Raw genomic sequence first — 24,084 nt, 5'->3', positions numbered from 1 at the left:
TTTTATCAGTTGTCTTTGCAAACCAAATGTATTTAATCTGCTTAACCACTGTACAAAAATACAATTTCGACATGTGCCCCAGACCAAACTGTGTTTACACATCAATACATATAATTGGTTCCTGCATCGATTAGTTTTGTCAAACCCATCATTTGAAATATACAGCAGTCATTTTCTTCATGTTTCGCCATGCGCCAGCTCAAGTTTCCCAAGTGGAATTTTAGAAATAACTACACGCCAAGCTCCGATCTATCTTCTCCACATTTCACTGGGGCGTTTCCATAAGCGTACAGATTCTATTATTTAATACTTCATAAAGTTACGTGTGTACATACAGTATGTAGTATACTGCATTATGGTGATTTTTAGGTAACGTTGAGAATATTGTACTAAAAATGTACTTATATTACCAACAACAATAAAGTTGCTTTTCTCACACAGTAATTGCACTTTGTACACATTTGGAACATTAGTTGCTCTCAAAAGACAACTTTAAAATTACAGATCGACCATTGATCAGACTCTAGGACCGTTGCCTACAAATTTGGTATACCTATCCTCACAACATCAATGACTAAATCACCAAGAATGCAACCGGTCTCATCAGATCTTGGAAGCGAAGCAGGCTCCAGCCTGGATAGCGCTTGGATGAGCCACCACCTTGCATAACAGGTGTTATAGACTTCGGGGTTGTGGACGGCAGAGGGCAGCACAGAAAATAAATTGAACTGTACTGCTTCCATATTCATGCTCCACGCCTACGCCAACCAATAGCTATAGTCAAATCATTCCCACGATCCACACAGCATGGGGAGGGGGCGGGGCTCTCATCTAGGAGTGGATTGGCTAAAGGGCTGTACATGTACAATTCTAACTCCTCCCTTTCGCGATGCATATAAGAGGTTGCTCACAATCCCATTTTGAATCCCCGACATTGCGCTTCATGACACATTCGACCCTGCTTAAAAAAACGTAATTTCCATATTATTGTGGGAAACGTTTACTCTGAAAAAAAATGTCCCCTCTTTGCTGCGGGCCACCTGCTAATGAACACCGCGGGCCACAGAGCCGTTGCCCCAGGTTCAGTAGTCAATGGCCCTCATGGCGGCCACGGAGCTGGCCATACGGCGAGGGACAGCCTTGGCGGCCTGCCGGAAATCTTCGGCACGGGCCTTCAGCAGCGTCAGGATTTGCTGCAAGGCTCGCGACGGCTGCAGTCCGATGGCATCCATCACGTTCACCAAGTAGTCTGCAGGAGGTTGGCAGGCGGGAGAGAGGGAGCGTCGATGGATTGGAAGCGTTGCGTTTATGCATTGTGACGACACTTATGCAGATTTACTAAATGTACTTTAACCGGACATTTCTCACGTTTAATTCCCTACCCACCCACCCCAAAAGACAGCATTTGTCCCTTCATCTTTTACCTCCAAATGTATCCGTTTTATCAAACCATTGCTAAATGTCAACGAAGCAAATTAGATAGAAGGAAGACAGATGAGAAATAGAAGGTTTGTTTGGGGCTCATCATCGATACACTAAGCCCCTGGTTCCTTCTGGCCAGAACAAGCCTGACTCAATCGACTCAAAAAACAACTCAAGTGACAGACGGACTAACCCACACAAGGGAGAACATTTTCTTGTATGTAGAGAATACAAGAAAAGCAAAGTAACTTCCTGCTTAAGTGAGCATGGGGCTCATTTGCAAGAGACTGGAATCCACATAGGAAATGTGAAATTACCACCCCTCAGACTTAAAACTTTCGTTACTGCAGGAATTCATATTCTTGGTTCTTTCGATAAAGTCACGTAGATAGTCACGTAGATAGGTCCTCGTGACTTTACCGAAAGAACCACGTAGATCTATCTACGTGGGTATGGCTATGGTCACTTAAATTTGAATGTAAATCTATTTATGTCAAATGTAAATAGCCGATCATTCCTGCCAACAAATCTTGACTTAACGCTTTCATGACTGCAGGAATTCACATTCTTGGGTCTTTCGGTAAAGTCACGTAGATAGGTTCAAAGAAAATAACAAAAAAACGACGTTTCGATCGCAACGCAAGCGTTAGTCATCGGGTGACGAACGCTTGTGTTGCGATCGAAACGTCGTAGTTTTTTTGTTATTTTTTATTTTCTTTGAACCTATCTACGTGACTTTACTGAAAGACCCAAGAATATGAATTCCTGCCAACAGCCTGAAAATAATGTAGAGAGTATTGTTCCCAAGCACTGGACTAAAGGTGCCCCCCCAATGCGCCCCAGCCGTTACAACCACAATGGGGGGGGGGGGCAGTCTCTCCGTAGAACAACCACTGATTAATTCCCACCATGGTGGTATTCATTTTAAAAGGCTGTGTACATCACTAAAGGAGACTTGAATTTGCAGTCTTCTGACGGTTAATCAATAACCAAAATCCAAGTATTGCCTGGAAAATAATCCGACTACTAAAAGTGGACAATGTAATATCCCAGGACCCAAGCTTATCATTTGCATTTAATGTTGCTTGCATAGATTTTCCATGACCTTGATTTTTTTCGAAAGTGTGCTTTATCTAAGGGAGAAACTCATTCAATGAGGCCAATTTCTATTTCATAAAAATGTAATACGCATCCTGAAATTACGATGAAATTGTTTTTCAATTACTGCAGTGTTTATTTTTACTGATAACCTAGGTTATGAGTTTAGCTTTTATAAATATACTTGCTCATTTAATTTAACACAGAATGCATAAATGGACATTAAAACATGGCTGCAAATAACCGTCTTCACACACCATGACACACAATTTACTACCAGTTTCAACCATTTTCTGGCGAGTCAATGACATTGTGGGAAGGTGCCAATGGTGGTGGTGAGCACCTCGCCATGCCCATTCGAGCAAGGAAAACGTCTTCCGACCACTTTACCGCAGAAGCTGCTTGTTTTCCCACCGTCGGGTTAATTACATTTTTTCGCTGTTATCGATGATCAAAAGCAAAAAAACAATTGAACGTACCCGCTCGTTGACCCATGAGACCCGACGCCTTATGATCGCTGCCACTCGACCAATCGCATTGGAATGCACAGCGCGGTTTGAACGGGGCGCGCCAATCGGTTCAACCGATGCCAACATTGAATTGAAGTCGAATGTCATTTTCATACCTTTATATAATAATAAGAATAAGAACTCGGTTTTCGAAAAAATCGACAATCGATTCCATAAAGGATTATCGTAAGATCAAAGCAAACCCATACTTTTACAAGGATCAAGCTCGTGAACCGTGCTTCTGCCGCGAGTCGCTTGCCTATGTCGGTGACGAGCTGCTTGGTGGAGTGAGGGGACAGCAGGTTGATCTGCAGGATCATCTCTCCATACATATGCATTGTGGCTCGGGCCACTGAACCCAGCCAGTAGTCGGCCATGTTGTCCAGCTCCTGGGACTCCTCGCCTGTACAACACGGGCAGCACATGTTCAACACGGCCCAGCCTGGCAGCCGTCTCCTCCACCACAGTGGAACTCATTATACAATTCCGCAGGAGAGGGAAAATGGAAAATTGTAAACGTTCAGTGTGTGTGTGTATAAACCCTTTACAAAAAAACTATGTCATTTTCAGGAATGCAGAAAACACTGGAGATTTGGAATGCTGTAATGCAATGCATCTGTGCGTCAAAGCACAGCCCGTGCCAACACAGTCTGCAGAGCCAGCCACCAAGGGTGGCTTGCTTCTTCTCCTGCATGCACAGCACATTCCGAATACAAACAACAAAAACACACGCAAATTTGCACAAGGGTTGGCGTGGCAGCACAGCTGTGGGTTGTTAACGCCAAGTACCGTATTCCATTTTGTTTAAGGGTGAAACAAGGATTCAGCTCCCTCCCAACCCCCGCCTCCTCCAACTCTCTGTGAAAACCCCCAAACATGTCTCAGTTTTGCTGGCCTTCCACAACATACTCTCACAGAGATTCAAGCACAAGACCTCCACCCCAAAAAAACTCAACCATGACTTCAATTCACCGACATTCCCTTAAATTTCCTGCACCTACGATTAGCACTGTTGGCTACGTACAGTGCGGAAGAAGTTCAACATACATACATACAAATGGGAAAAAACCACAGGCGGCGTGAATGCTTTGAGCAGTGGTCCTCTGATCTATCTAAATGACCAGGTGACACATAGGTTACAGTAACTTCACTCAAGATTACGAGTCAAGATATAGGTCGGGGGCTGAATGAGTTCAATACATTAAAAAGTCGTCCTTTGCGTTGAGTGATCCTTGTCATAGGGATATGGATTTTCCCACCACTAGTTCAGGGCACCCGATGGAGATAAGTGCCGCCTAATTGCTTGTTTGGGTGTGGAGATGTTTACAGAAATGAACAACTGCAATGCTACCTGCACCAATCTGAAAACATGAATACTGTTCACCTTTAACACTCATATTTTTACTCCACTTTACATGGCATTACATTTCAAATTTTATGCATAGTGGATTAACATTTGAACCAAATGCCCACACATAAGCACAACTACCAATTACAATACAAATGTACAATACAACACAATAAGCATTCAATATCCATAATCTAAAATACTTTAAATACACAGCACTAACATTATTCGTGGCATTATAATACACTTCTGTTACGAGTGACACACATATCCCATGTAACCATATAAAAAAACGATGGTCTGTATACGTCCTGCCATGGACCAACTGTGGGTCTATATGGTGAGCAGCAGAGGACAGTGCAGAAAAATCCATCGATGTACTACTATACATCTACACTACCCGAGTTCACGAAGCTACACTTACCGGCGAGGTGAAGCATGGTAATAAAAAAAAAAAACACGGCCCACACGACGTGGTGGAGGCGCTCATTGAACAGTGGATTGACAAAAAAGTCTTGTACGTGGCACGACCGGTTAAGCGTAGTGTAGCGTGGCAAGGAATGTGCGTCCGCTAAGTATAATGTCTGCTGAGTATCTCTGTGACACTTGCCCTGCTCTGGAGGGAAGGGCAGCTTCCCTGTGCGCAGCGCGAGCTCCAGTGCTGGGTCTTCCTGCGTCACGAAGGGCTCCAGGTGGAGAGGCAGGGACATGATGTACTGCCCAATCTGCAAGCGACGCACATTCGTCACCTCAGATGGGATTTACAGCTTCACTTTCAATGGGATGGCTCAATAAGGATGGGCAGCACCTCAAGAGCAGCAATCAAACAGTCGTTACGACACCGTCGGTTCTCTCATCTTAACAGAACGCATTCACCCGCTCGTCCAATTACTTGTATACATGCAGCCCGTTTGTCAAACCACTACTGGCTGAAGGCCTCCCCAATCCCACCCTACAATTTCATAATCCACCGGGCATTTGCACACGAGCTGATTTCATCGCTCCATATCCTCGGCGCCTCCCAAGACGCACTCCTTTCCTTACAGTCATGTTAATAAATCCTCTTTCATGGAAGAGAGGAGCCCTTTGTTTAAAAAATAAGTTTTACTTTCTGTACATTCACACTCAGAAAGTCGCAAATTTTAACCCTTGGTCGGGTGTTAACTTGGCCCATTGTCTCTTGGGGGAAGTCAGCAGTGGGAGTCCAATGGAGAGAATGGTCTGCCACAGCAATGTATAATTTTTAATCCCAGCTCAGAACCACTGAGAAGCACTGCCCAATGCCCAAATGTGCCTTTAAAGGAGAGACATTCACAATATATGCAAAATTAAATTAAACTACTTTATGCATACCAGCAGCACATTGGTATGAATGTCTTATGAATAAAACTTACATTCGTTATGTATTCAAAGGGTGACAAGCCGAATGTTGGCAGGTCATCTGTAAGCACTTCTGCTCCTGAGCCGCTGCTCCATACCTGTGTAGAAAACATGCCCCACGTTAATACAGGCTCCCGGACAAACCTCAGCCATCTGCCATACACGTGGCGGCCCTTTGGTCACCACACTGCTGGATGAGGGCCCCTCCATGCCAAGCTGGTCATGGGGGTTATTTGGCTGTAATTTACCATGCTGGCCATTCACCGCGGGTTAGTGAAGGCAGGGAGCAAAGACTAACGTGCATTGTCCAGTGTTCCTTGCTGACAACGTAGCCCTGTAGCAGTCTACAATACCTTTTTTTTACGCATGGTCGTCATGCATTCAAGCACTACCGAGGCTAAGCTTAGCTTCTGAGATGAGCACAGACTTACGGGCATAGTCCAGTAGAAATATGGATTTTGCTCCACTGCCCTCTACTGACAAGGTAGTCCCGCAGCAGTCTAAAATACCTGCTTTAATGCATGATTGTCATGCATTCAAGCACTATCCAGCTTAGCTTCTGAGATATGACGAGATCAGATTAAATGGGGTTAATCTGGTCAGAGGCATCTACCGTACAGCAGCCTTAATTTTCATGAAAGAGTATTTTACTTGTTTTTTTTCGATACCAGGTTCATCATATAAAAAAAACACAGTAAAGTCAGTGACTTTACCAAACCAAAGAATATGAATTCCTGCAGAAGTCACTGACTTTACCAAACCAAAGCATATGAATTCCTGCAGTCACGAAAGTTAGGCTTTTAAGCTCTTTTTAACAGAAATGTGTTTTTTATATGATGAACCTGGTATCGAAAAAAAAACAAGTAAAATACTTTTTCATGAAAATTAAGGCTGCTGTACGGTACATGCCTCTGACCAGATTAAAGTCACTGACTTTACCGAAACAACCAAAGAATATAACTTAAAAGCCATCACCAAATATGGCTCTCTTGCAGGCAGTATTTAGTTTCCTAAACACATAATTGCCTGGTTAGTTGCCCATCTTTAAAATAATTGAATCAAAAAGACGTAGTGCTCCTTTAAGGAAAGACTGGCCCCTACCACAGGACTGTGGAATGTTCATCATTGACTCAGGATAAAAAATGCAGACGACACACTGAATGGTCACATCAACCAATGGGTTACTTTAACCAGATTAGAGCCCAATGACAGAAAAGGTCTGTTTTCCAATGGAGGCATTTTTACTGAAGAAATAATAGTTTTATATATTTCATTTTATATTTGTAGTTTTCCACCCCCACCACCACCTCCCAATTGTGCTTTCTGCTGTCACATAATTTGTTTGATGAAAACATTTAATTCATGACTTTATAACGCCACAGACAATTCCATAAAAAAGGGGAATCACAGAACCTCCATGCGTGGCACCAAGCTCAGCTGCTGCTGGATGCACAGGAAGACGGCGTCGAAGGCCAGCTGGTGAGCCTGCTGGTTGAGGCGCGACAGGGCCGTCTTGCACTCCACTAGCAGGTTACTGCCCCCCGCGCCCTTCTCCTGCAATGACGATGCCAAACGGACACGCACGCCCGTGGTAAGACGAAACCACCGAGCCAGTTCTTTTGTGCACGTGTGCTCAGCGGTGCATCAGGTTCTTGCTCGTCAAAAAACTGCCAGGTGAGACGGGATACGCGAGAAACGAACGCTGCGCATGCCACGGTGACAGTCGACGCAACCAAAACATTGCAGACATATAGGGGGACACGCGATTTTCATTTAAATTAATGCAGGTCGAGTTTCGTTTGTCGTTTGGGATGGAATGGAGGCCAAAAGAAAAAGTAATGCGAATGAAGTAATGGAGAAACGAAGATGATGTATTTTTTTGCGTGTGTTTAAATTACTTTTTTTCCCCCAATAAAAATAAACCAATGCTGCATCGCTGTGAGCCAGTGCCTTAGACATGCTGGAACAAACTTCCCATCCACATTAACCAGTCACCTACGCTCGGTAGTTTCTGCTCCGCACTCAAAATTCACTTATTTTATATAGCTCACCCCATGACTCCTTAATCTCCCCCTCATAAACGGCAATGTTACTTTTCCCTCTTCATATTATCATATGGCTTTCACTCTTTCCCCATTCATTCAATCTATTCATCATCATTTACTGTCATCAATTTTGCTTTCACAGAATTCACATATCACAGATTTGCCCCATTGCTTCCTCTCATATTTCATTCACCTCATCTCCACCATTACATTCATATGTAGCATTGTTAATTCTGTGTAAAGTACCTTGGATAAGGCGCTATATAAATTATTTTAAGATAAGATAGTGAGCGCAGAATTGCGCTATTAAACGTTGCGACTGCAAAAGGACACAAGTGCGAGAAAAAAACCACTGCACTTTTTCATCCATCACCCAACCGCAATTCTCCTGTGATGGGATAATGACGCAATTCAGCCAAAACAGTTTTGAAAGCTCCCGATCGTAAATTATCTTAAGTTAAGCAGGATTCGTTCTGAATAGTGCTTGCATGGGCTAATAAGTGTTATAGGCTGCGGTGTGAGCAGCAGAGGACTGTGCAAAACAATCCACATAATTCTATGCTCCCTCATCCACGCGTCACACCTTGAATCCACACTGACAAGCATGGCGAATTATCAGAATACTGATTTATTCTGGAGAAATCCAATGAGCTATGGAACCTTTTTTTCACAGATGGTCAAATAACACCCATGACCTGCACAAGTGTTCGGAGACCCTCATCCAGCAGTAAAGGAAAGACCATCTGCATTCATGCGGCGTTGCTTAAATGCCTCGGCATCTCATCTCAAACATTTGAAACGACATCTGCGGTAAAAACTCATGGGCGCGAGCCCGCCGACGAGATCCACGCGGGAGCGATGCCGCGGCTCCCTGGCACCTTCAGGGTGAAGAGCAGCTCCATGAGGCGGGCGTAGTCGGGGGAGCTGCCACGGATGAGGTAGTTGTAGTCCTGCCATGGGTTCTTGCCCCCGGGCCTGCGCTCCACAGGGTTGCTCTCCGCCAGACTTGTGAGGCTGCAAGGGCTGTAGCTCTCCGACAAGTACTTGCCAGCCATCGTCATTATTCTACCGAAAATCACAACGCAGCATGCGTGTTTACAATTCACGAGGCGGACGCTTCACTGTTCGGCAAGCAAAGGAAAATAAGGAAGTGAACCCGCGGTCTTATGTCTCTCTCTCGTGCAATCACAAACCCACGTATGATATTACCACTTGAGTCATTATTCTACCAAAATAATGTAGATTATTTCATGAGATGGACTAGTCAACTGTTCAACAAGCGAATGACTCATTTTTTAGGAAACTACTTGAATGGCTTGGCACAAGTCTTACACTTATCACGCAATCACAAAGTCGTGCACGATGTCATCACCTAAACCAAAGTGGAATTGTGTTGGCAGTGCAATTAGACTTTTTTAGGTATTTACTAGACATTCAATCCTACACAATAGCTTTACAATGTAAGCTGGATCTAAAGACACATTATATGAGCATATTTCTGAAATAAGCAGCACATAATTACATTACATTGGTGGGAGGTGGTAGCAACAGGGAAACTCAGGTTACAAGCAAACTTTGGACAGAAACACATCTGGTCAGTGTTGATCATCTCTGCTGGCGGTCCCTGAGCCAGTTGTAGAAATTCAAAATTCTCCAGCCTCTCTTTTCTCCACTCACTCTATTCCACTCCCCATGCTCTCTGCAACCTCTCCACTCGCATCTCACTGTGCTCCCACGCAGTCTCCGCTCCAGCAATCAAAGCCTTCTTTCAAAGCCCCAAGTCAACCTTTGACATGTGAGGTCACTAATCTATCCTCTACTACCCCTATAGTCTAGAATCCATTTCCCCCAACAATCTGTGCCGTTGACTCCCTATCCCTCATAAAGTCCAGGCTCAAGATTTTCCTGTTGATATATTTTTTAAAACTAATGATGTATATTGATTTAATTGTAATACATGCAGTAACGATCAGTGCAATCCAGGTTCTCAACGTGTATGTATGTTGAACTTTTTTCGCACCATACATGGCCAACCGTGCTAATCGGAGGTGCGGAAAAGATGGTCTCTGTAAAACACGTAATATCTGGGGGTTAGATAAATGTAATGTGCCGCAAAACAGTCACTCACTTGCTGACGAGCTGTTGCTCATGGTCGGCACACTGCCTCAGCAGCTCTCCACACGTTGCTATGATTCTGGAAGTCAGCATAATATAAAAATACCGGTTTTTAAAATGTCGTATAGAACTTATTTATAACCGTTTGTGGTTATTGTGATACATAAGTCTCAACATTCCATGAAAACTACAACCAATCACATCTCTATATTATTTAAGAGGACAAAACACTCATGAAAACAGTAAAAAAGCAATAACGATGTAATACATAGGTTAGGCAGCTGCACTGACATTACGTGAGCTCAAAGTAGTCAGAAAATATAAAAAAATACAGAGCAGTATTCCTTGCAAGTGGCAGTCAAAATGGCTCGACAAACACATTCAGAGGCATGTCCACAAAATAATTAGCCGAGGCTGCGGGAAGGGCTCACCGTATGGAGTTTTGAAAGGCTGTCCAATCCTCTTGGAATTGAGCTCCAATCACCTGCTCATTTAAACGGCATTTCTTCCGGATGGACTGTAGCGTGCCAGCAAAATCCGACACATACCTACACACAGGCCACGTAAAATTATTGTTAATGCCTGGGAGATAATGTAAATCAGCAATTATCTCTCCCCAGCTGATTAACATCATCACAGCAAACCTTGTGTCTTCATCTTAAACCACAGGAGTAAAAAATAACAACACAATGAGGTGGTCTGGTGGCTTGAGGATGGGGGGGACTGTGTCAGTTGTGAAGTGACAGCACTGAGATCTTCAGTTTCAATCCACGCCTCATCCACCTGTGGTAAAACAGGGTTCTCAAGTGTTGCAAGTTGATCTCAGCCCGGTTATTAATAATTGCACAGAAAGACACTGCATTAAACTTTGATTTTCACCTAGTTCGGCTTATTCCTGCTGTGGGACCTAACATTTTTTTTCAACTGTCAATATCTTCCAGGCGCACAAAGATACATCATGAAGTGTCCTATAATTATAGGCTGGTAAGTGACATCATAGGTAACATCATCGAGTCATCTTTCAAAGTAATTTATGACATGGTGTGATGTTCCCATGCTCTTTGTGAACTTTCCAAATTAATTTTTTTTCATCTCATGACAAGAGGTGAATGGTACTATTTTTATGCGATATATATTTTTTTAATTAAACCAATTGATACGTTTTGATAAACAGAGCAACTATGCAAAAATAAAGACAAAAGTGAACAGTTAATTTTCAGCTGCCTGCTGTTTTAGTTGCCACATTTTTAAGTTGTTTAATGAGCCACTGCACAACATAAAGTAGACAAAAAACACACTTGAGCAACCGTGAAAAGTTGTTACTAAATTAACATAGTTTTTTTTATCATACATTAAAAATAAAAGGTTGAAAAAATATACATAATTTGAAACTTAACTATCCTATGTTTTGATTTAAAGCTTTCGTGACTGCAGTGATTCATATTCTTGGTTCTTTCGGTAAAGTCACGTTGAAGGGAAACAATAATAATAAAATAATAAAATAACATTATTTTAATTATGAACGTAATAAAATAACGAACAGGCTTTTTATTGTAAATCAAAAAATAACAAATAAAATGTACTCAAAACAGAATTTTCTTTTATAATGTAATTGATGAAAGTGACTGGCTTTTTGTATTGTAAACCAATATCAACATAACCATTTAGAAAGGACTGCATTGGCCCAGTGCATGAAATAATTTACCTATGCAGAGATTTGAGGAATTGTTATGATTTAGGGTCATGATCCAAGAAATTACTGTTTCGTCGTCCTATTTTACAACATGATTGATGTTGTTCTGTCTCATGTGCTCCGTTACCCTAAATGTAGATTCATACCGAGTGTACAATTTGCGTAAATTGTAAATAATTGATTCCTAAGCACCAAATTTGATGCATATACTACAGGTGCAACGACCAATCTTAATAGATGAGTGTATGCATCCATCGTTAAATACCTAATATAAACATTTACTATGTGGCAATGTGTCGACATCAGTCACCTCTGCACCCTTGAGTGTAAAGGACATTTTTGATTTAAAGCTTTCGTGACTGCAGGGATTCATATTCTTGGTTCTTTCGGTAAAGTCACGTAGAAGGGAAACAATAATATAATAAAAATATAAAACAATAAAGGACATGATTCGCAAGGGCAACTTTGCATCAGTCATCACCACCAACTGCCACCCGGCAACGCGTTTACTCTAAGCAATGGCATAGAGTTATGGAGTTGTGTCCAGCCAACAAAAAGTGTGATGAACAACGATTTTTCTAGAACGCACACAACAATCTTTTGTAGTCATGCGATTAGATTTGTCAAAATTTTGGACAACTGAAATTTATTACCAAACAAAATTATTTGGCAGCCATTGCCATAATCCATTGCAGTATTCCAATACATTTGGTTACAGTGAGGGAAAAAAGTATTTGATCCCCTGCTGATTATGTACATTTGCCCACTGACAAATAAATGATTAGTCTATAATTTTAATGGTAGGTTTATTTTTAATGGTAGGTTTATTTGAAGAGGATTTCAGTCCTTCACGGCGTAGTGTGTTACCAATTGCTTTTTTGGTGACTATGGTCCCAGTTGCCTTGAGATCATTGACAAAATCCTCCCGTGTAGTTCTGGGCTGATTCCTCACCGTTCGCATGATCATTGCAACTCCACGAGGTGAGATCTTGCATGGAGCCCCAGGCCGAGGGAGATTGACAGTTCTTTTGTGTTTCTTCCATTGGCGAATAATCGCACCAACTGTTGTCACCTTCTCACCAAGCTGCTTGGCAATGGTCTTGTAGCCCATTCCAGCTTTGTGTAGGTTTACAATCTTGTCCCTGACATCCTTGGAGAGCTCTTTGGTCTTGGCCATGGTGGAGAGTTTGGAATCTGATTGATTGATTGCTTCTGTGGACAGGTGTCTGTTATACAGGTAACAAGCTGAGATTAGGAGCACTCCCTTTAAGAGTGTGCTCCTAATCTCAGCTTGTTACCTGTATAAAAGACACCTGGGAGCCAGAAATCTTTCTGATTGAGAGGGGGTCAAATACTTCCCTCATTAAAATGCAAATCAATTTATAACATTTTCGACGTGCGTTTTTCTGGATTGTTTGGTTGTTAATCTGTCTCTCACTGTTCAAATAAACCTACCATTAAGATTATAGACTGATCATTTCTTTGTCAGTGGGCAAACGTACAAAATCAGCAGGGGATCAAATACTTTTTTTCCCTCACTGTACGTGATTTAGCACCTTATAAATTATAGTTGTTGCTGGTGTTTTGTTTACTTGCCTATGCATGGCATTCAGTGTACCACATTCCCGCTTGGATGTGTAACGCACACGCAGAGGACTGAGAAAATTATAATCATTATAATAGGTCACACTAGAATGGAGAGGAATGATAGGGAAACTTCAGCAATAGATGGTATCTAACAATTATCGCAAACAATGGACCACTGTTGCCGGCAGCTTGTGGACAACAACGATCACCATAAACGGACTGAATGGGAAGAAGAAGATCATTACTTGGAAAAGAGTGCCCTGAGAGCCCGGAGAAGCCCGCAGACACCAAGCCCATCCGTAAGCTTGATGCACCGCTCGGCCGAGGAAGAGGCCAGGGTAAAGAGCTTGTTCACCGATTGGCTCATCTCCTGCACGCAGTCAATGAGGTCTCCTCGCTCCTGTCCGTGAGAATATCCATCACAAACATCCAATTACACCGGTGAAAACAACCACGTGACCAAGTCCTGACCAAACTCTTCACATTTAAAACGTTCAACGAAATCTGGCCGATAAGCAAATCACCCGGAATGCACATGAATCTTGCGATAGGTTGGAAACCTAGTCGGGAGTTGCCTGGATTGTGCTTGGATGGGTGTCCACCTGGCACAAACGGGTTCTCCGAGGTATGTAGGGCTACGTGGTGAGCAGCATAGGGCAGTACAGTCCATAGCTTTACTCAGACCTTATGTTTCTACCTCTATGCTCCCCATTTCCACCAAACTGCACTGACGTGGTAAATTATGGTAAAATAACTCTCATGACCCTGCACTGGACGAGGACACCGGAGAAAGACAAAAGGGTCTGTACATTTACATGCTTACCATCACAAGTATTTTTTACAGTAATATCAGAAAGAAAATCCTATTTTGGTTTTCAATTGTAAAATCAACCTAAAAGGATGACACCGGTCGAATGCAAAACGCACCAATGGGACGGCACTGAGCTGAATGAGCAGGTTGTGCTCTTCCAGATCTCCGTAGTCCAGTTGGTACTGCTGGTATGGCTTGTACACGGCCTCCACCAGCTCTCCCAGCTTCAAGAGGTTCATCTCATCTGCAAAAGAGGTTTTTTTTGGGTTAGATTGCGTAAATATAAATGTTATTAACCCACCACCACCCGACACAGCCAATTACGATGGTAAGCATTGTAAATGTCGTGGGTTTACTCTCCAACACAACGGTGTGCTGAAGTAGTAAATAAATGGCACGGTTTGTTTACGTGATAAACCTTACAAATTGGCTGTATCGGGTGGTGGTGGGTTAACGACACATTGGGCCATTTGTGGTTGCATCATTACCCAAGTGAGGCACCATAGCTGCCTCGAGTCCCCGGGCGAAATGTACGGTGATCTCGTAAAGCTCCAGCAGCACACAGAGCCTGGCTTCAGCCGGGGCCGCGTCAACGGTGGCTCGCACACGCTCTGGGATCGAGGGTACGGTTGCTCCCAGCGTCTGGATCAGCAGGATCGTCACCACCTCGTAAGGCTTCCGGAACACCTGGGGGAAAAGCATCACGAGGCACCAAGGGTCACTTCCACATTTTTCAAGTGTCCTACTTAAGATTGTCAGGCCGAGCACATCTGTCGTCAGAGTGCTCAACGCGTGATAGGAAGGTCTGCGAGATCAAATCCCGGTGGGAAGTCAATTTGAGCCATTACCCTCCAAGCCGGGTTTTTATGCAAGTGCCACTTACTGGGAAATCAAGAGTGGCCTTCGTATACAGAAATGTGGAATTTGCACCACACGTTTAGGGCCGCCAAAAGAGAAGAGTGTTGCCCCGCCATCACTTGAGCACGAAGATAATATGACTTCTGAATGGAGGTTAACATTTTAACACTTTAAATTTGTGAGAAAATGCCGATAATTATGAATAACAGTGACCCACTCTGTGTGATTTTGTGCTGTAAACACATGCCCAACAATACCATGTACAGCAGTTTCCAGTTACATTTTAAACGTATATGCTACCTGCATCGCACATTTTTTACAAAAAATTAGCATCACCGATTCAAGAAAACCAAATACATTTCGCGATGTAAACAATCAGTTGAATTACAAATTTAAGATCTAGATTCATAATGAGCAATGTTGTTGATGCCATCAAACCTTGCATTTACTTCCTTCCTTCTGCTAGATCCCACTGGTGTACAGTCAACACACGACCACTAATGTTGTCTTCTGCCTGGCCATTGACTTTGGTTGCCACTATAATGCATGACTTGTGACACTACACAACATACATCTTTGTCTGTTTACTTGCTAGCGCAAGAGTCACCCGATATAATTTTAATGTTTCTGTAATTTTATTCTAATTGTAGCATGAACACAGTTGCCGTTGCTCCCATTACGATTTGCGGCATGGCTGTACTTTGTTTGCTTTGGTCTTTTTCGTCACCCAGGTCACTCTGGCAAATTACAATATTTAGGTCTCTTGAGTTCTCACCTGGTGAAATAAATAACTTGACGATGCCCTGTGTGTGTTTTTTTATCTCAGTATGTCAGAGCGGGGGTACTATGTGGCATTCAGGTCTGTATGAAAATGTGTCATAAGCCATTGTAAGAAAAATTACACCATTGTGAACTATCCATATGATGACAATGCTCATGGGTTGACATCTACATTAACATCGTATGTTATGTCAACACTTTGCCCAACGTTAGGGCTGAAACTTAAAGATAACACCAAAATAAATGTGAAAACACTCTACAATGACAAATGATAATGGATCTTAAACCTGAAGTAAAAACTTCGTTTTGAAAATGACATTCATAGGTTGGACTAGTTTCACATATTTTAGGAAAACTTTTTCCAGCACCCTCAATTAAAATGCACCCACCTGGCTGCACCACTGAACCTGGGAATGCCACGTGCTCAGCAGGACATCAAAGAACTCTTGCAGCTGTTGTGCCGGCTCCATGTCACTCTGGGTCAGATCCTTCCAGGCACCAGACACCAGCTGGTTCTGTTGCCAACAAGACAGCGTCACACTGACAACTGCACCAAGCTTGAACATGTGGAACAAAAGGTTACAAATTCTGCCTGACCCTTTAACAACCATCTGCTCATAACATTTAAAAAAAATTCTCAAACTTGTGGAAATGACACAACGCAGAAACGCATTGTATTGCTTTTTCTCAGCATACAACATTTGTTCCAGTTCGCCCCATTTTCACAGTTTTACATATGCTCACTTTTGCAGTGCCCACAAGAGGTGAATTAATGGGATAATGCTAAAAAAATATGTATTGAGCATAAATTTGCATAAAAAACATATTAATCATAACAGCTAAGTAGCTTTTCAGAATATATTTCACACTTAAGTGAACTGATAGCTCTGTACATTTAACTTTCATATACAGTACACAATCAACTACAGGTAATATATTAATTTGCAGTCAATCACTTCATATTTACAACAATGTGAGTCAGGCTCATTATGGATTTTAAACACATGTTAACTCTGGATATGGAAAGGTACATATGCACTGGATAAACGAACCAGATTGTTTAATCAATGCTCATGATCTTGCTCTTACTTTGTGACACTTGTAGTAATAGGCGAGGAGCTGCGGCATCCGATCGATATCCCCAAACACATTCACAAACATGCGGGATTGTTCTGGGGGAAAGCAAAGAAAAAACACTCGAATTAGGTTTCCTAGTTTGAAATATTTGATTCCATCTCTAGAATTAAACTTTGCTTTCAAAGTGCTTCTGTGGAAAAAACTATTATTGGCAATTTATTTGGCAGCCCTATAACAAAGGTGTCTCCATATAAAACCCCTTGTTCATTGTATGTAGCCAAGGAACAGATCGAAGAAATCCAGGAGGATATTAACCAAGGAGATGGAGAGACAAAAAATCAGATTGTGTGCAGGTGCTAGATGGATGATTATATTGCAGGGTAATGAAAGATGGCAGCAGCTTAGAGGGGCCTTCAAACAGCAGTGGATTGACTATGGCTGATGTTGATTATGAATATCTCCAATTGGTCATATTGGAGATTTTCCCCGTGAGTGTTCATAAAGCAGCATTTGCTTGTATCCACTGCCTATGAAACTTACCTACAGACTGAGAAGTGAAGGCGGTTACAATATGTGGGCTGGCCAGCGCTTCCAGGCGATTTTTGAGAGACTCCAGGTGCACACACTTCTCCGAGTAGTTGGGGGTGTCCACGAGCATGGCCAGGCTACTCTGCAAGCCTGTCAGCTTCCCGGCAATCAATTGTACATCCTGCATAGTCCAAAAGAAAATCAAACGCAAATAACACACGGAAAATACAACTCACCAAACTCGTCGACCTATCGCAGGACACTCGAGTAATGACATCTCATTAAACCCAACAGACCGTGATAGTCTGAAAGGAGAGCTTTAAAACATTTTGTGAAGTGTTATTATACAATAAAGCCAGTCAAATTGTCTTCCCACTCAAACGTGTGCTGAGTGTTGATCATCTCTGCTGGCGGTCCCTGAGCCAGTAGGAGAAATTCAAAATTCTCCAGCCTCTCTTTTCTCCACTCACTCTATTCCACCCCCATGCTCTGTGCAACCTCTCCACTCGCATCTCACTGTGCTCCCACGCAGCCTCCGCTCCAGCAATCAAAGCCTTCTTTCAAAGCCCCAAGTCAACCTTTGACATGCGAGGTCACAAATCTATCCTCTACTGCCCCTATAGTCTAGAATCCATTTCCCCCAGCAATCTGTGCCATTGACTCCCTATCCCTCTTAATGTCCAGGCTCAAGATTTTCCTTTTGCTTCTGCCTTTGGTTGTCTCTCTCTAAAAATAAATAGGTTCATGGTTTCTGTACACCATGCTGAGATGCAGTCGTATTCCGATGCTATAATATACATTCAAACTGTATTGCATTTGTATTTCCATGTCAAGAACCAGTCTACTCCTAGGACAACCACAGCAACGTTCTGATACCAATGTGGCATAACTCACACAAACGCGAGGCATAATTACAACCTGAAGAGCGTACCTGCGTTTTATAAACGTCCTCGATCTCGGCACTCAGTGTGGTCCACTTGTCAGCCTCCTGCAGGGCCTCTGCCGCAGCTTGCATCCGTGACTTCACCTTGTCAATCTCCACGAGAACCTTGACAAGCACAAACACACATGAGTACTTTACATTTCATAATTACAGTCAATAAAAAAACATACACAAGTTAGAAGCAGTATAATGACTGTGAATGAAAGTCGATTAATTTTGGTAGGACACGCTGCTAAAACAGATGACGGCTGCTGGTTGAGACCAAGGACGGAGCGGCAGCCAAAGGAGATAACTTTTGCCAGAGATACCCACCACGGAGATGGAGCGCTGAATACAGTTAATATGCAGGTGATAGCTGTATTGTTGCGTTGCAGGTCCATGATCAATGGCGATGGGTGGGACAGGCTTTCATCTAGCACTGGATTGAATATGGTTTATGACTATGTATGACACGTAACGGTAGAAGAGAGGCATGGTTAGACCTGCATGGACTGAGCCGTGTCCTGCTCCACTTTGCGGATATCCTCTTTCACCAAAGCCATCTGCTCCTTCAGAAATGTGGCCTCCTGCCGCACGGCCTCCACATCCTTGAGCACACGCGGAAGGTTTTGTAGGGCCTGCTGACTGATGTCTGCAACAGAAGTACACCATTCACAATGCAACTTTTAATGGAAGCATCATTACGACCATTTTTTATGGAGATAAAATGGAAACGAACACATTGCGTAGGAATAAAAGTAAGATAGCTATAATTTCACAGTCACAAAACAATAATGAATGATTTAAGTGTCGTGTCGTCTTTAGAGTACCATTATTGTTTTCTATAGGGTAATAGATAATCCAAGACAGTAGCTCAATGCATCATACTATTAATAACAAATCACACTTATATTGCACTTTTTTATCTAACACTGCAGTTCAAAACAAATTCTATTCAACTTAATTTCTAAGTTAAAATGTATATCAATACTGAATGGATGATTCTCATCTCTGTTAGTCCTAAGCAAGTGATGCAAATTCCACATATGGTGAGTCCAAGCCATCTCCATAACAAAACGTTGACTTCCCATGAAGTGGTACTTATTTTCCGACCAAACAGGGATGATGGGCCAGGTCAAACACTTCAGTGGGATTTGAACACATCAACCTCTGATTCTTACTGTTACTAATGCAAAGGTTCCATAGTATATGCCATGCATCTTCTTTGGTTCTTTCGGTAAAGTCACGTAGAATGAGAATAAAATAATAAAATAACACAATAAAATTAAATTCTCACGAAGTTTCGGCCACAACACAAGCAGCCTTCTTCAGGTGAAAGAACAGAAACGTCGTGAGAATTTAATTTAATTGTGTTATTTTATTTTATTATTTTATTCTCATTCTACGTGACTTTACCGAAAGAACCAAAGAAGATGAATCCTTGCAGTCACGAAAGCTTTAAATCGAAATATATGCATGCACTTAAAGGGTTTGTAAAACGTACACTCGGACTTAAGCAAGCAACAAATACCTTCAATAGAATTGTTGACCTCCTGTATAAAGAGCTGTAACTTCATGACAAGTGTGGACGCATGACCGTCCACCTTGCCAGGAGCCTCCTTCTGTGCAGCCTTGAAGGCCCCATTCACCCAGTCCTTCACATCAAAGTCCTCCTCCAGAAACTTGGAAAAATCCATTTTCGCAAGCACACTGCTTTTCACGTTTGCTTTCTTCCCACTTCCAAGGATGGAGAATCACATGACTGGTCCAGCGTACGAGCTCTGCGATGGTGGTAACATTTTCACTGGCACCGAGGCAAAACGATGAATGTAGTACACGATCCTGGCTTGTAAATATAGCAATGCAATTGCGTTTTGGTTCACTTGTGAAGGAACAAGAATGTGTGGACTATTCTATTTATCACTACATTTCTTTGTAAAGTATCCACAACAAAAGTATGTCTTCATGGTAGAAACTGCATTGGAATGTGTCTTTTAGGTGAATATTTACTTTGGCACTTGGGTTTGAAATTTTATTTCTGAAAAAAAATGAATGCATTCACAAATTTATGAATGACCATATATTAAAAATGCAACTAAAAGCTTTAATTCACAGGGTTTAACAGAAAGAATATATAAAAGGCAAATCAATATTTCACACATCGCATATTCTTGAGTGCAAAAAGGGCAGAGGTTTACAGTTGGAATTTGCACTTTACAGTGTAATACCTTCTTTTGAATGTGACATGAACGAGTCTTCTTTAACGATTAGAGTGGCAAACACACCTTCAAACATATATCAATATTTACAGTATTCTGTAATATTAATAACTTCGCCCAAAGGACGGGGCTTAAAAGTCGAGACAATTCAGTATAAACAGTACAAAGAGGCAAGGGAAGACGACACTTCCAATTATTATATTATCAATGACGGTACTGCCAAGCGATGGTAGACAGTACAAATACATATTTAATTTAATCCAGTGTTCTTCACTAATTTTCATAGGGAGGCCACTTTCGCCGATGAGACATAGTTCATTTATTTGGAATAGCCCTGTGAGCCATTCGGCTCTTGAATCGGGTGTAACCGCAACAAACAAAAACATATTAAAGTGACTATGTGACTGTGCAAACAGAAAATCCAGGAAAAAAAACATCAAAATATTCCTGAAATAGCACCGTACACCAACGCTGTGTGCAAAAATTCCAGTGGGATGCAAGTCAAATAACAACAACCACAAGACAACTAAGATTAAGGCCATCAGTCTAACTCCGTACTACAATAAACAAAAACATGGCCAAAACAAAAAAAAGTTTTCGAAATCACCAAAATAAAAGACATTAGAGTGTTGGCCGCCATAATATTTGAACCCGTTTGGTTTGACAGCACTCAAGGCCACCAGGTGCCGACAGTGACCCGCGGGCCTTGCATTGAAGAACACTGCTTTATTCCATTCCTAAACATCAACAATGAACTTTATAGTAGAATATTTATTCACGTCTTCTCGGTCTCAATACTTTTTCACGAGTGTCTTTCAATGGGGATGTTTGGCCAATTCCTCACACGCGTTTGACTTGACAAGAAAGAAATTCGGGGCAAGTTCGGAAGAAAAAAAAACCACCTTCACAACTCCGCGTAGAATCAAGAATCCACCGCTGCATTGCCATCTTCTCCTGGCCATTTCGCGGTCCAAGCCAACGACACCTGGATTTCCCAGTCTCCCATCAAAATACCAACCGTGCTATAATTATAATAAACCAGCTTAGCTTCCGAGATATGACGCACAATTAGGTCTATTGGCACGCTGCGGTTTGATGTCATGCTTTAGGCGCCAGCTTTCTCGGGGGCAACAACGCGCGGCAAGCTGCCGAGCTGCCTGGATTCGCGGACACCGCCGGCGCCGCACTGAGTGCCTGTCCCCCGCCGATGTGGAGTCGCGAGGCCCCACACCGCCGGGGCAGTCCATCCAGGCGAGACCGAGGCTCCGAAGACAACAGAGGGCCCCAACCGCCCGACCCCTTCACGCAGCTCCGCGAGCGCCTTCCTTTGTTGAAACACACGCAACGCAGCACGCACGGTGCACAGAGAAGCGACGCGTCTTATTTACCTGCTCAGTGGCTTTTTTTGTATCCCTTTGCGCGTTGTTGTTGTTAAAAGTTTGACAGCGGCCAGTCTCAACGGCGCGGGGCTTCGGAACAACCCCAGCTGAGCGACGTGGAAGACACCGCGTGACGTCACGCGTGCGTGGCGCCGCGTGACGTCACGCGTGCGTACGCGGCGCCGCGTGACGTCACGCGCACCTGGGCGCGATTTCTTGAGATTCAAAATTAAACACGTGGCCGTGTGGAGGATTTCGTGTCCAGTGTCACGACTCCTGAACTATAGGGGGTGGGGGGGGGGTTAGATCGCGTAAATATAAATGTGTGTCGTTAAACCCGCCACCACCCGACACAGCCGATTTAGTAAGGTGTTGTCACGTAAACAAGAGCGTGCAAATGCGTTACTTGTAACAGCACTGCAGCATCGGTGTGTTGGAGAGCAAAACCACAACATTTACAATCTGAGTACGACGTTTCGTTACTAGTACAGCATTACACCGGTGTGTTGGAGAGCAAATCCACAACATTTACAATCTGAGTACGACGTTTAGTTACTAGTACAGCATTACACCGGTGTGTTGGACAGCAAATCCACAACATTTACAATCTGAGTACGACGTTTAGTTACTAGTACAGCATCACACCGGTGTGTTGGAGAGCAAATCCACAACATTTACAATCTGAGTACGACGTTTAGTTACTAGTACAGCATTACACCGGTGTGTTGGAGAGCAAATCCACAACATTTACAATCTGAGTACGACGTTTAGTTACTAGTACAGCATTACACCGGTGTGTTGGAGAGCAAATCCACAATATTTTACGTTTCGGTAGTAATTACAACGAGCATCATCAGGCGGACAGTTGGAGGATTTCTCCACAAATCTGGCTGTCCCCCATAATGATGCTAGTTGTAATTACTGGCGAAACATCGTACTCAAGATTGTAAATGTTGTGGATTTGCTCTCCAGCACACCGGTGTAATGCTGTACTTGTAACGAATTGGCCACGTTCTGTTTACGTGAGCAACCTTACTAAATTGGCTGTGTCGGGTGGTAGCGGCAGGTTTAATGACACATATTTACGCGATCTAACCCAAAAAAAATATTATATTGCGGATGGGCTTCAAAGGTTGACTCACGCCTCCAGGAATAATAATTTTTGGGGGGGGGAGGGGGGCGTTCGTTAAAAACCTGTGCAACGGTTCGCCAAATCGGTTACCGGTTCGGAAACGTTTGAAACCGGTAACCGATTCCGGCGTCGGGTGGGGGCGGAGGGAGATTGTTTTGTGAGGAATGCAATCCACAGCTGGATGACACACTGTGTCAACCCATACGGTTTAACCCGTATTGCACAGGCAAATTGAGTTTTCACGTCCCTACGGCGTACAGCCGTTTCAATACGGGCAAAAAACAACCGTGTTTTGTCTATTTGTTTGTGTTTATCCCTTGTGATGGGACCTTTCTAGGATGAATGTTGAGATTTATAAAGGGCACGGGGCAACCAATGAGGTTTGAGTTGGTCTGTAATAAGGGAGGCACTGATGAGGTATGGGATGATGAGCACGGTTGGGCTACCTACGTACGGTGCGAAAGAAGTTAAAACGTATTTGTACTTCCATTACGTACAGTATTACAGTCGTTCAACTCACCGCGCCTGGAGATCTAAATCGAACCGGCGCCTCCGATTAAGCACGGTTTGGCTACGTACGGTGCGAAAGAAGTTCAACATCCTGTACATTACAGAACCACATTGCACCACCACGGCAGCCTCCCTTGGTCTCACGCAGAAACTGAGGACATTCTCACGCCCTCTGCTGACCAAGTCGCGGAAAGTGGAGAAAATACATTATCAGTTGTTTTTTGTTTGCGTTCCGACCGCAGGTATTGTGGTCAATGTAAATATGACTCCTTGGAAAAAAAAGGTGTCAGTTTTGTTGCCAGATAAAAGGGTAAAATACCAATTATCATATTTTGTTACTAGCAAATGAGGTTTCCAATGGTGTAAATGCTTACCCCGATCTCTCATACTCTGATGGTGCATTGCCTTTGAGTTGTGCGCCTTTTGGCGTCTTCTGGTCCAACACCATGTGAGACGAGGCTCTAAAGAAAGCTGCCTCGGGTGTGGACCAATCAATTTCAAGGACAGTGCCACATACATTATCAGAGTTGTTATTTTTTGTTTGCGTTCCGACCGCAGGTATTGTGGTCAATGTAAACATGACTCCTTGTAAAAAAAAGGCGTCAGTTTTGTTGCCAGATAAAAGGGTAAAATACCAATGATCAAAATACGATTTTGTTTCTATTTTATAA

At 42.9% G+C, this 24,084-nt stretch overlaps 1 protein-coding gene across 1 annotated transcript; it reads right to left on the bottom strand.

The window, feature by feature from the left end:
• Positions 1–21,936, bottom strand: COG7 (component of oligomeric golgi complex 7). Its single transcript, XM_032972431.2, has 18 exons — positions 21,781–21,936; positions 19,705–20,211; positions 18,677–18,825; positions 18,183–18,299; positions 17,264–17,432; positions 16,736–16,818; positions 16,036–16,161; positions 14,497–14,695; positions 14,125–14,252; positions 13,443–13,597; positions 10,349–10,465; positions 9,931–9,996; positions 8,681–8,867; positions 7,171–7,311; positions 5,772–5,855; positions 4,988–5,102; positions 3,289–3,432; positions 1–1,249 (listed from the first exon to the last, which is right to left on the bottom strand). Exons 2-18 carry the CDS (start codon positions 19,868–19,870, stop codon positions 1,083–1,085), a joined length of 2,313 nt encoding a protein of 770 aa, XP_032828322.1. The 5' UTR covers positions 19,871–20,211; positions 21,781–21,936; the 3' UTR covers positions 1–1,082.
• Positions 21,937–24,084: the final 2,148 nt, after the last annotated feature.

Source organism: Petromyzon marinus, chromosome 3 (genome assembly GCF_048934315.1).
Source record: "Petromyzon marinus isolate PM22_M1 ecotype Great Lakes invasive population chromosome 3, UKy_Petmar_22M1.pri1.0, whole genome shotgun sequence".
In the NCBI taxonomy this organism is placed as follows: Eukaryota; Metazoa; Chordata; class Hyperoartia; order Petromyzontiformes; family Petromyzontidae; genus Petromyzon; species Petromyzon marinus.
This window is presented reverse-complemented; position numbering and strand designations above follow the sequence as displayed.

Excerpts from the sequence above, each read along its gene's own strand:
- COG7 (XM_032972431.2), bottom strand. The coding sequence starts at position 19,870 with ATGGATTTTTCCAAGTTTCTGGAGGAGGACTTTGATGTGAAGGACTGG. Across the intron at positions 16,819-17,263 it reads CTTCACTTCTCAGTCTGTAG|AACAATCCCGCATGTTTGTG; the intron begins GTAAGTTTCATA and ends GCTTTCCCCCAG. Across the intron at positions 1,250-3,288 it reads GCAGCTCGTCACCGACATAG|ACTACTTGGTGAACGTGATG; the intron begins GCAAGCGACTCG and ends AACCTCCTGCAG.